This window comes from Ambystoma mexicanum, chromosome 7p (assembly GCF_040938575.1).
Source record: "Ambystoma mexicanum isolate Mex_15411 chromosome 7p, UKY_AmexF1_1, whole genome shotgun sequence".
Classification (NCBI taxonomy): domain Eukaryota; kingdom Metazoa; phylum Chordata; class Amphibia; order Caudata; family Ambystomatidae; genus Ambystoma; species Ambystoma mexicanum.
Genome location: NC_090939.1, coordinates 667,549,629 through 667,561,900, shown reverse-complemented (window position 1 = coordinate 667,561,900; position 12,272 = coordinate 667,549,629). Strand labels below are relative to the sequence as shown.

The 12,272-nt window shown below is 45.3% G+C and overlaps 1 protein-coding gene across 1 annotated transcript in view; it reads left to right on the top strand.

The window, feature by feature from the left end:
• The window catches only part of COL4A1 (collagen type IV alpha 1 chain), a 470,976-nt gene that overhangs the window by 245,876 nt on the left and 212,828 nt on the right, over positions 1-12,272 (top strand). Inside the window, exons 5-8 of the mRNA XM_069636741.1 lie at positions 9,158-9,202; positions 9,298-9,360; positions 10,987-11,040; positions 11,533-11,559. Of these exons, the coding sequence (XP_069492842.1) occupies positions 9,158-9,202; positions 9,298-9,360; positions 10,987-11,040; positions 11,533-11,559 (189 nt within the window). The remainder of the gene's footprint in view (positions 1-9,157; positions 9,203-9,297; positions 9,361-10,986; positions 11,041-11,532; positions 11,560-12,272) is intronic.

The window sequence follows — 12,272 nt, the reverse complement described above, 5'->3', positions numbered from 1 at the left end:
AGTCTAGAGCCTTTTTTGGACTAAATCCTCCATGCTGTGACAAGAAGAGACACTAAACGAAATCTGAAGGGAACTCTGGTCCAGCAGGTGGACCTTGGCCGGTGGGTGAGTCTGTCACAGTCTGACAAAACTGTAAGCAAGGAAGAAAAATAGTTGCTGGTAGGGGGGTGTTCAAGGGTATTTTCCACTGTCCCAGAAGGGCGGCCGATAGCTTTGGGAATACGTGAACCTCATGTATACACTAAGGGAAACGAGGAGAAGTACTTGCTGGTTGGCAAAGTCAAGAAGTGGGCTGTGCTATATGTCCCAGTGAATCTGAGTGAAGAAAAAAAGCGGCTGAGCGCTATATCCCTGAAACTATATGTTGAAGTCAGACGCAATCCCCGAGACTATCAAAGGAAGAAGAGAGCAAGCTGGGTGCTAAATCCCTGAGACTATAAATTGAAGCCTAGAAGCAAGTTGGGCGCTATATCCCTGAAACTATACGTTGAAGTCAGAGGCAAACTGGGCGCTGTATCTCTGACACTGTAAATTTAATCCAGAAGCAAGCTGGGTGCTATATCCCTGAGACTATCAAATGAAAAAGAGAGCAAGCTGGGTGCTATATCCCTGAGACTATCAAATGAAGAAGAGAGCAAGCTGGGTGCTATATCCCTGAGACTATCAAATGAAGAAGAGAGCAAGCTGGGTGCTATATCCCTGAGACTATCAAATGAAGAAGAGAGCAATCTGGGCGCTATATCCCTGAGACTATCAAATGAAGAAGAGAGCAAGCTGGGTGCTATATCCCTGAGACTATCAAATGAAGAAGAGAGCAAGCTGGGTGCTATATCCCTGAGACTATCAAATGAAGAAGAGAGCAAGCTGGGTGCTTAATCCCTGAGACTATAAATTGAAGCCTAGAAGCAAGTTGGGCGCTATATCCCTGAAACTATACGTTGAAGTCAGAGGCAAACTGGGCACTGTATCTCTGACACTGTAAATTTAATCCAGAAGCAAGCTGGGTGCTATATCCCTGAGACTATCAAATGAAGAAGAGAGCAAGCTGGGTGCTATATCCCTGAGACTATCAAATGAAGAAGAGAGCAAGCTGGGTGCTATATCCCTGAGACTATCAAATGAAGAAGAGAGCAAGCTGGGTGCTATATCCCTGAGACTATCAAATGAAGAAGAGAGCAATCTGGGCGCTATATCCCTGAGACTATCAAATGAAGAAGAGAGCAAGCTGGGTGCTATATCCCTGAGACTATCAAATGAAGAAGAGAGCAAGCTGGGTGCTATATCCCTGAGACTATCAAATGAAGAAGAGAGCAAGCTGGGTGCTAAATCCCTGAGACTATAAATTGAAGCCTAGAAGCAAGTTGGGCGCTATATCCCTGAAACTATACGTTAAAGTCGGAGGCAAGCTGGGCGCTGTATCTCTGACACTGTAAGTTTAATCCAGAAGCAAGCTGGGTGCTATATCCCTGAGACTATCAAATGAAGAAGAGAGCAAGCTGGATGCTATATCCCTGAGACTATCAAATGAAGAAGAGAGCAAGCTGGATGCTATATCCCTGAACTATATATATTGAAGTCAGACGCAAGCTGGGCGCTATATCACATAGACAATCAAATGAAGCCCAGAGCAAGCTGGGCGCTATACCCCTGATGGAAGAGAGTGAAGCCAGCAGGAAGCTAGGTGCTAAATCCTAGAGACTGTACATTGAAGCCTATAAGCCTGACAAACTGACATTTAGACTATTGTAATAGTCTCTTAGCAGGGCTGCCCAGGTAATCAGATGAACCGATTACAGAGAGCCCAAAATGCAGCAATTAAGCTTATTGGACATTTAGGTAAGCGGGACCATGTCTCTGCCCTACATAGATCATTACATTGGTTGAAGGTTGAAGATCACATCAAATTCAAGGTGGCATGTCTGATGTTCAGGTGCATTAATGGTCTTGCACCTGGGTATCTTGCAACGAAAGTGTGTACATATCATCCAACGATACATTTACGATCAGAAGACACACTCTTGATGTGAATACCTTGGACCAAGAAGATATATAAGGGAGTTAGGAGGTTTGTGGTGTTCAGCCCAAAAATCTGGAACCAGCTACCCTGGGTCCTCCGAGTTTGTCCATCCATGGAACGCTTCAGGAAGACACTAAAAACCGTCCTATTTAAATAAACTTGCTGTGCTCCCTCCGTCTGTAATATGTACATACTTTATGTCTGGTATATAGTCAACATCTGCGCCTGAATGCAGTTTAGTCTGTTTAGTCTCCATAAGACATCTAAAAATCAAAATCCAAATCAAGCAAGCTGGGTGCTATATCCTCTGGGTGCTATATCCTCCGCGTATATAATAATTATGAACTCTGGGGGAAGATCAGTATTGCTATAGATAGGCCCTTCAATCACACTGAGGTGTCCCATCCTGCTAGAGTGGCGTAGGCTGTAGGACAGTGTGCCCTGCTCTCTCTGCTTGCCACAGGTCAACATTTCTCTGGGTCCCCAGAGAAAATACCATGGTGTCAAACCACTGGTATGTGACTTTCATATTTCACCACCATGACGTCATACTTGGAAGATGTAGCATTTTCCAATAACTTCATGCACTACAGTATTTCTATGTAAACCGTCCATCAAACAAGAACCTATTGTGAAAACCCAATTATTGAGTTTATCTCTTTATTTATTTGGCTATTTTACATAGCCCTCCTAACCCGAAGGCCTCTGGGCATCTGGTTGCAGTGCATATTCAGCTCCTCAGTGGTGTCAGCCTGGAACACAGCCATAGGACTTTCATCAAATTCCCCTGAGGAGGACTAGGCAGGGCATTCCCGCCTCCACCCCTCCTGCCTCACACCCCAAGCCCTAATTGTATTGTATGGAACACAAGCCCTGGAGAGCAAAATAGATACCTGAGGGACAGGAATAGATTTATGGATGGCCAAGTCCCATCAATGGTCATTCAGGGTCAGAGTTCTTATCGGGCAGGTGGCTAGCCATCTATCTGGAGCTAAGTTCCTGGCTCGTTGTGCAGTCAAGGAATCTTGGCTGTGTGTTGGCATGAGAGGACCAGCAGCTTCGTGTGGACCCTTCCTTGGTTTCATCATTCCCAGGAGTTAAGCCAATACCTTTTAGCTTCGTTCAGTGCTGTAAACCATTTGACAAAGCCATGCGCGTGGTCGCTCAAAACCAAGCTGATGTGTATTTCTCACAGAAAAAGGAACACAAAACAACTTTGCATACCTGAAATTCAATACATTTTGTGAAATGTAACTGAACAGTTCATATATCATTTATACCACACAATTTGGATCAGTTAATGATTTTGTTCACAATATTAAACCAGAATTAACTTATATTAGCACCCTGGGAGGCGGCCGGAGCCAATGAAAATGCTCGGAAAGCGGGCTATATTCAGAAAGGTAAGTCAGCGTTCCGAGCACTTGTATTAGAGTCAGGTACTTCCCTTCCCTGCTCCCTTCTCCCCCTTCCCATTAGCACCTGTGTAGATCACTAAACGGATGCTAATGGTTTTCTTTCCTTTCAAAATAATGAAAGATAAACTTACCTTTTCCTCGCTGGCCACGCAGCGCTGCCTTCAGCCAGGCAGCCCCCTCTTCAATGTTGATGACATCAGTCATCAGCATTGAAGAGGGACTTCCTGGTTTGAAGGCAGCGCAGCATCGTCCGCGAGGAAAAGGTACGTTTTTCTTTCATTATTTCAAAATAAAAGAAAACCATTAGCACCCGTGCATAACAGACAAATTAAGGTGGAGTCATTCACCCAGGCCCTACCTATCTCACCAAAGACCGTAGTTGTCCACTCTCCATCTTTATTGCTGCTGCAGGGAACCCTGGGAAGGCGAGGGAGTTCAATTAAAACACACAAGCCTTTCCAATACAAACAGGCCCTCTGTCTGCTACTCCTTTTAGATCTGCTTGGCCCCTTGAATATCGACAGAAACGAGGCATTAATATCTCACGAAGGACCTTTTAAGACTAGATCTGGAAGCATCTGGCCATGAGCTCTCTGGCAGCCTAGTCCTTCATCAAGCTTGTTCTGCACCTGGTAGTTAGGCATAGCACAGCAAACAAGCTCAAGGACAAGTGGTTATCAAATGCTCCATACTATGCCCCGCTACCTCCAGGGGTCAAGTCGAGGGTACACACGGGTGGACAGAGTCCACCCCTTTTTTCCAGAGGGTGGACTCGGGGCCACCCAGCTAAAATGAGAAACATTGAATGTCCTCTTTGAATTTATGAAATAAAGTCAACCTCAGGGATCAAACTCCAATCGTCAGGTTTGCAGGCCAGACACTTCACCACTGCACTATAAAACCTGTTTAAAAATAACAAACAACTCAAGGTGAAATGTCTCACTTCGGTACTACAAGTTCCAGGGAAAACATTTGTATTGGTTCTTAGAGTTTAAAACATGCATACCTTTTAATGTTTTTAAAACCACTATTATAAGAAAATATCCTCTCTTGGTTTTGTGTGTGTTGATTTTATGAAAGTCAAATGCCATTCGTCCTGTTCAATCTGGTTGGTTATGCAAAGCCATTTTAATGAAATGTGCATATTTCACCCTGATATGCTAATTTCTGGCGACATCACATCCCACTGCGTTTCTTGATGAGTCCCCCACTTGAATTATTAGGACTTGACCCCTGGTTACCTCCTATGCCTTAGTGCATTAGATCATGCCTGTCAGGTCACACACATATCGTCAATAGGTTGTGCTTTAGAGGGCAAGCTTTATTAGTGTGTTGTGAATTTAACCCTTTTTTATTTCCAGCATGGACATGGGAACTGATTTTGGTGCAACACATGTACTTCACAGGGATGTCTTGTTGTGTCCCTGCAAGGGACAGCGCATATGCTTGGGGCAGGAAATCGTAATAATGCCTCCACCCACTGATAGAAGGGGCAAGCCAGGAAAAACCCTTTAAGCAGAGGACTAAACCAAAATTACTCAAGCTCCGGGGTGAACTGGGAACCAAAATGGGCCCTGGAAATAATTTTCAAAGTGGCCCCATATTACACATTTTCGGCAAGCCCAACCCTTTTCCTTTGAGAAAATGTGAAAATGCCACACAAAAGGGTCCCAGGGTACAGAGGACTTCCGGGAAATTTTCAGATTTCCCTATGGACCAGTCCACCCCTGCTCAAGCTATAAATCAGTGATCACACTCTTTATATAAATGGCAGGAGTGCCAGGAAAGGAAACTGTTAACTGATGTACAGGGCTCCTCTTCCTGTCTGCAACCTCCCAACGCCACAGTCCCTGTAGTCCGATTCAGTGCCCCAAACTGCAACTCCCAAGATGCTTCTGGCTTCAAACCATGATGTGCTGAGGGGAAACGGCGAGCCCGCATAGGCAGCTCAAGATCAGTATCATGGTTTCAGAATAAAAGACCTCAAGAAAACGATGAGTACCCAACCGTACAGCCAGAGTTAAGTGATAAGAAGCGGGATTTGATCTATAACACGGTTGTCCGCTCTTGAGCTCGCTGTGCCGGGCAGCCAGAGCATACCAAAATACTGGGGAGGCACAACGTGGCAGCACTACGGAGGATTCCTCTCAACTGCGGAGTCCATAGAAGGGATGCCTCTGGATCTTGCGTAGGGCATTGGCCAGCCAGCTGATGGGTGGTTCTCCTCAGCGGTAGAGCGCTTGTTGAAGGCCTGCGGTGCAGAACTGAGCTCCCTCAATGCTCCACGAGTCAGCTCCTGTCGGGGGACACATACTCAGATTTGAGAAGTGGTCTTGTGGTGGCTTCAAACCCTTTCACCACCTGGTTGATGCAATGTAATCAAAGGGGCTTTCTAGGCTTAATCAAAATGACAACAGAGCATTTCCGTTACCTGGACAATGGCCTTGAGACCAAGCTGTAGCCAGGGGATGGTATACAGCACACGTTGCAGAAGACAGTTGTAGTCAGGCATAACACTTTAGTTAACATATATCTTTGCTTTATGCCCTCCAACCGCCCCATACCTGCCCCCAGCTTCCCTACTCTCTCTGAGGTTTGAGACACCCTGGGTATGCCTCATTGGAAAAAACGTAGGTTGGAAATGGAAGGCGGTGACCAAGGGAAAGAGCCAAACCCCTATGGGAAGAAACACTAGGTTAAAATAGGCACACAGTGACACAAAGATAGCTGGACAACTAGAATGCTGGTGTATGGTCTCTTGTATTGGTGATATGATGCTAGCCATACAGTACCAAGTACACCAAACGTTTCTTTTTTATTGATAAAAAGGTAAACATAGACACTGATATTAAAACACCTCACGATGAAAGCACACCAAGATTTAAGCAATTAGCTCGAAGCTGGGGGGCCATTACCGCTTCAGGTAATGCCCTAGGGTCAAGGGCATCAACGCAGGTACCAGGGCATTACTGGAAGCGGCAATGGCACCCCAGTGAGGGGCTTGTTGCTATTAATACTCCAGCCGGTTAGACTGGGGTACTAATAGTTTCATTTTTCCCGTTGTCAGATGCTCCGGTGTTTAGCAAATGAAACAAGAAAAGAAAAAAAAAAGATGGCCTCATTGGAACAGGATACATAGTCCATTCTCCATTTCCATGGTGGCCATTCATAAGAGTAAAAAAAAAAAGTAAACGAAGAAGATGGCCACCATGGAATGAGAGAATATGGCCGCCATGGAACGGGAGAAGGGACTACATGTAGTCCCTTCTCCCTTTCCATAGCAGCCATTAAAAAGCAGGAAAAAAGTAAACAAAGAAGATGACCGCCATGGAACGGAGAGAAGGAATTACAGTTAGTCCCTTCTCCCTTTCCATGGGGGCCATTTGAACATTGAAGGCACCTCAGGGAGCAGCTTCGTCGGGCTTGTAACGACTCGGTGAGGGCCAAAGAGCTTGCTTGTTACAAGCTCATTGTCCCTCGCCGGGTACTAATAAAACATATAACTAACTAAGCAGTGGTGGTAAAAATATTAGAAATATAACAAGAGCCTTTCAAAATAAAATCCCAGTCTATGAAATTATATTTATGAATACACTATGTACAAAGTGACCTTATTTGACAGGAAGCCTGGCCAGGGCTGCCTTGCCATCCCATTTTAGCTGTGAATTTGCTCTATTGTGCCCGCGTGCCTGGTCGCAAATCCCTAGGACCTATGTGCATGGTGGTACAGGGCAGCAGCAGCAGAGAGCAAGGCCTCAGAGTTCTCACCCAGGCTATGTATGTCAGGGGCAGCCAGCGGTTGTCTGGATGGCATGGAGCCCTTGTAAATTCCCCTAAGTCTGGCCCTTTATGCTGAGGCAGCCATGCATAATTAACAGCAGTGGGTTTGTGGGGCCAAATCTGTGCCCACCTAAGAAAGGGACTGGCCCGGCAATAGCTACCCAGCACTCCATTTTCTGACAAGAAGCACTGTGTATACAACTATGGGCCCGGGCGGTGGTTTGGCATTTGGCTGTGTCTCTCTTCGCTACACGCAATGGGGTGCCACAGAGATGGAGGTCCCAGGCTACAGCAGTGACTCAGATATGCAAAGCCCCTCCTGGCAATGGGGTACCACTAATTTGGGTTGCCCCAGTTTGCAAAGGTGCACACAGTAGTTTGGTGCCCCTGTTGACGCTGCAAATTCGAGTTGTCCCGGGCTGCGGCAGTGAGAACAGTGGTGTGGTGCCTCTCCAAACACTGTAGTGCTGCAGGCAGGATCAACCAGGTACTCATCATAGTGGCTCTGAGTGGTGAGCTGGCACAAACCTCCTTAGTAAAGGCCAAATATTCTCCTAGCTGATTTAATGTAGCTCTGATTCTGCCGCTATATTTGTCACAGAACTGTATTCATTTGAAGGGTCCCTTATGCGGCACACGCGCATGGGGTCCCTTGACTAAAGATGCTTTCTGTGGGGATCCCGGGCTATCACTTTATGGTTTTATAGAAATAACACATGCCTCACAAAGCCACTTAGCCGGATGAAGGTTTACAAATGGATAACGAGTAAAGGTGTCCTCCTTTCTCGAACATTCTTTGCACCGCGTATAAGTAGTCCAAGTGCCCAGAGAAGGGGTTTACATCATCTCCATCCAATTCCATAGGTAGCATTCCTTATCAATGATTGATTCATTTCCCAGCATGGAGAAAGTCAAATTGCATTTCATTCTGGGCTTCTATTTATCCGGCTTTGTTCAAATACATGTGTACCAGTTCCAGGTTCGATATAGCGGTTTCTGGCATATTAGGTAGCGCCACTGGTGACCAGGGACCAGGCGTGCATCAAAAGCAGTTTATCTCCTATGTCACACAAGTGCCCCATTTAAACATTATGCTTAGCACATAATAGTAGTGGCTATGCAGAGTTGCCCTGCTTAGGAACATAATAGTAGCGGCTATGCAGAGTTGTCCTGCTTAGGTACATAATAGTAGTGGCTATGCAGAGTTGTCCTGCTTAGCACATAATTGTAGTGGCTATGCAGAGTTGTCCTGCTTAGGTACATAATAGTAGTGGCTATGCAGAGTTGCCCTGCTTAGTTACATAATAGTAGTGGCCATGCCGAGTTGTCCTGCTTAGGTACATAATAGTAGTGGCCATGCAGAGTTGTCCTGCTTAGGTACATAATAGTAGTGGCTATGCAGAGTTGTCCTGCTTAGTTACATAATAGTAGTGGCCATGCAGAGTTGTCCTGCTTAGGTACATAATAGTAGTGGCTATGCAGAGTTGTCCTGCTTAGGTACATAATAGTAGTGGCTATGCAGAGTTGTCCTGCTTAGCACATAATTGTAGTGGCTATGCAGAGTTGTCATGCTTAGGTACATAATAGTAGTGGCTATGCAGAGTTGTCCTGCTTAGGTACATAATAGTAGTGGCTATGCAGAGTTGCCCTGCTTAGGTACATAATAGTAGTGGCTATGCAGAGTTGTCCTGCTTAGTTACATAATAGTAGTGGCCATGCAGAGTTGTCCTGCTTCGGTCCATAATAGTAGTGGCTGTGCAAAGGTGGTGCCCCCGCACAGTTAGCAATGCAGTCCATTTACAGTGACTTCATGCACCAATGTGTCGGTTACATGAAGCACACTGGGAACATACCATCCGATCTGCACGCGGTGCAAGATGTAACTTCTTATCATTTGTGACTTTTTCTGACATTCATTGTGCAACATCTTCTCTGGTTTCAGGGACCTTCAGGCTCCCCCGGATTCCCAGGAAATCCAGGTCTCCCGGTATGTAGGCATTTTTCATTTGTGTACCACGTCAGCACTGTCCCTTGTGAAATGCCTTGTCAATTATTTTGTGATCCTTGTTTATGTTTTAACAGGGTATCCCTGGCCTTGATGGCCCCGCAGGTCCACCCGGCATTCCTGGATGCAATGGCACGAAGGTCAGCTCAAAGACTTTTCTTAATGCAGTCATGAGATATTGTCAATCCGTTTCATGTGTATGTGATGCTTTTGGTGTTTAATGATATTTTTAAACGAATAAACTTGATTGATTGATTGATCTCCTTGAAGCATGTACGTCTGTTAGCATTCTTGCCTCCATGTCCACAGGTCAGCATCCAGCTGAAAGTTGACCTAAAATGTAACTCGTTTAAGACGACTTTTCCAGTTTTAGTTGGGGCTATTAGGAGTTGCTAAAAACCAAAACTATTGCATTAGAGTACAGATAGAGAGAAATTGCATATGAGGAGGGACACACAGCCTGTAGGTGTTGTTTGGTTATTTGCTCACCCATTGTTTGTTTGTTTGTTTATTTGTAAAGCGCAGCCCAACCCTCGGGTAACTGGGCGCTAAGTATCTTTCAGCTCAACAGTGGTTACATATTGTTGCACAAACAGAATATGAACAGAACAAGAACATTACAGTAAATGGTACAATAGATCTTATTACAGAGTGGTCCAAAGATAAGGTATGGTAAGACGCAGCGTGATCAGTTTACAGTTTGGATACCACCGTTATGACATACATTCATTCTATTGTTGGGTGAAGAGCAGTTCCTTGACTTTGGCTCTAAACGACCAAAATGAGGTGTCTGCTCTAATCATCATCGGAAGTACGTTCCAGTATTTAGCTGCCAATACCAGAAAGCTAGGTCCCCCAGCTGTTTTCAGGTTGAACTTTGGTATGGTGAGTTGGTGAAGGTAGGGTGTTCTGGTTGGTCTGGTAGAGTGCTGTCTCGTGAATTTGTCTGAATGACTGCATTGACTGCCCATGGCCACTACGACCATTCCCACCCAGTTCCTGCCCCTCCCCGCCCAAAACACCTCCTCATGGGAACTCTTTGAGCTCGCTTTAATGAAGCCTAACCATCAGACATTGCACTCAGCGTGCCTGCCAGTGTTTTCTGCAAAACAGTCTTCTGAGAGTTAATGACTTCATTGGAGTTGTAAATCTGCTACTGTTGTAATAAAAAAAATCTTAACCAGGTCTGCCTTCAGCCACTCGATTTATAAGCACTCTGCGTGTCCTACCGTCAAGCCCCGTTAAAGATAAGCATTGGCAAAGCCAACAGTTTTGGCGTGTGTGTATATATATATATACATATATATATATATTAGGCATTTGGCAGACCCGGCAATTAGATGCCCAGGTACTCGCATCTTTTTGCACCTGCTACCATCAATTGGCAGTTAATACCACTAGGGTAGTCCCTGGCAAGTGCCTTTCCCATTCCTACACATTTCTAGTCTGTGTTTTACTTAGAATAGGGGTCTCCCCACAAACTCACCATTCCCCTATGTTTCACTATGCCTTTTCCCTATTTAAAGTATATCATAATTTTCAGAAGGGATTTTCCATTCTGTTGACCTGACCCTTATCCCGTTTGCGTGCCTTTTTTTCTTCTTTTGTGTTGACTTTTGGTCTGGAAACATTTTTAGTATTCCGCCCTTTGATTTGGTCGACCTTAAGCAGTCTCACTTTACCGTAGGTCGCACCCCTTTGGGATGTTGACCTTCAACCTGCAACCGCATTGGTTACTGATCGCTGATGTTGTGTGTCCTTTTTAGGGGGAACGCGGTCCCATTGGTCCTCCAGGGATGGAAGGATTTCCTGGCAATAGGGTAAGGACACTTTTCATTGGCAACATGTTTTTTATTATATGTGTGTTTGAAACCAGATCATCATAAATTATTCACCATTTGAACAAAAGTAATGGCTTCTCACTCACCATCAATGTTTAATGTCACCCCTACCTTCTTCTTACGGTGTATTAGCACGCATTATCACTAGTTTATTCCTTGTGGGACGTAGGGATTTAAGACTTTGTACAACTGGAAGCTCATGAATGGGTCTGCTCAGAGGTTAGTATAGCATGAAGTTGCATTATCCAGTCAGGAAACTGGTCCCAGCCAACATCCGAGGGCCCCGCCCAATAACTTCCTGACACGTTTACAACTAGTCTCAAAAGAGTGCTTCTGTTGATAGCGCGTGCACAGATCCTGTACAGCGGAACACCCCGCAGCCAAGGTTCTCCTCACTCCAGTCATATCTACACTGTGGAAGACAAATGTTTTTAATAACACAAATATTAAAATTATATTTCCTTTTTTCAGGGTCCCCCAGGACTTCCCGGAATAAAGGTAAGTGTGCCAAATCTTAATTGAATGCACGTCTGAATTTCGAAGGTAAATGAAGGAAAACCTAAACCTATTCGGATGCTTGGAAAATGGCAGTCATTTTGATTATACCACAATCCTGCTTCACATGTATTGTATCTTTCCATATTGTGAAAAAAATAGAACTCTGCAAAAAAGTCTTGAGCGGACGAAAGCTCTTTCAGATGGACATAAAGTTTAAAATTAAATCATAACCCAGGGGATCAGATAATGCATGTTGTCTCAGTGGATTCCCGCCCATACATTGTAATTGGTTAATGCGTGGACGCGGGGATTGAACCTGAGTTGCACCGCGTCGTCTTGCTTCCAAGGAAAGCGCGTTGCCCCTGAGCTAGCCTCCCGAGGCAAATCAGAGCAGAGGATGTGCTATGAGAGGTCGATGGTCATCTATGGGTTCTGACCAGGAAATCAGAAGGAGCTTTGCGGTTGCCTGTCCTGAGTCCTGATGGTGCTTCGCACTGGTGGTGATATGGGTAATCGACTTATCAGGATCACAAGTGGGGCACCTTATTATAAGTTCATAGGCCCTCATTACGACCCTGGCGGAGATCCATGGTGCAATTTGCACCATGGACCATGGCGCAGAGCTGCCAACTCTGCCATGGGGGTTGGCGGACTTACCGCCCCATTCCGAGGTTGGCGGGGCGGTTAGTCCCCAATCCCCATTTACCCTTCCC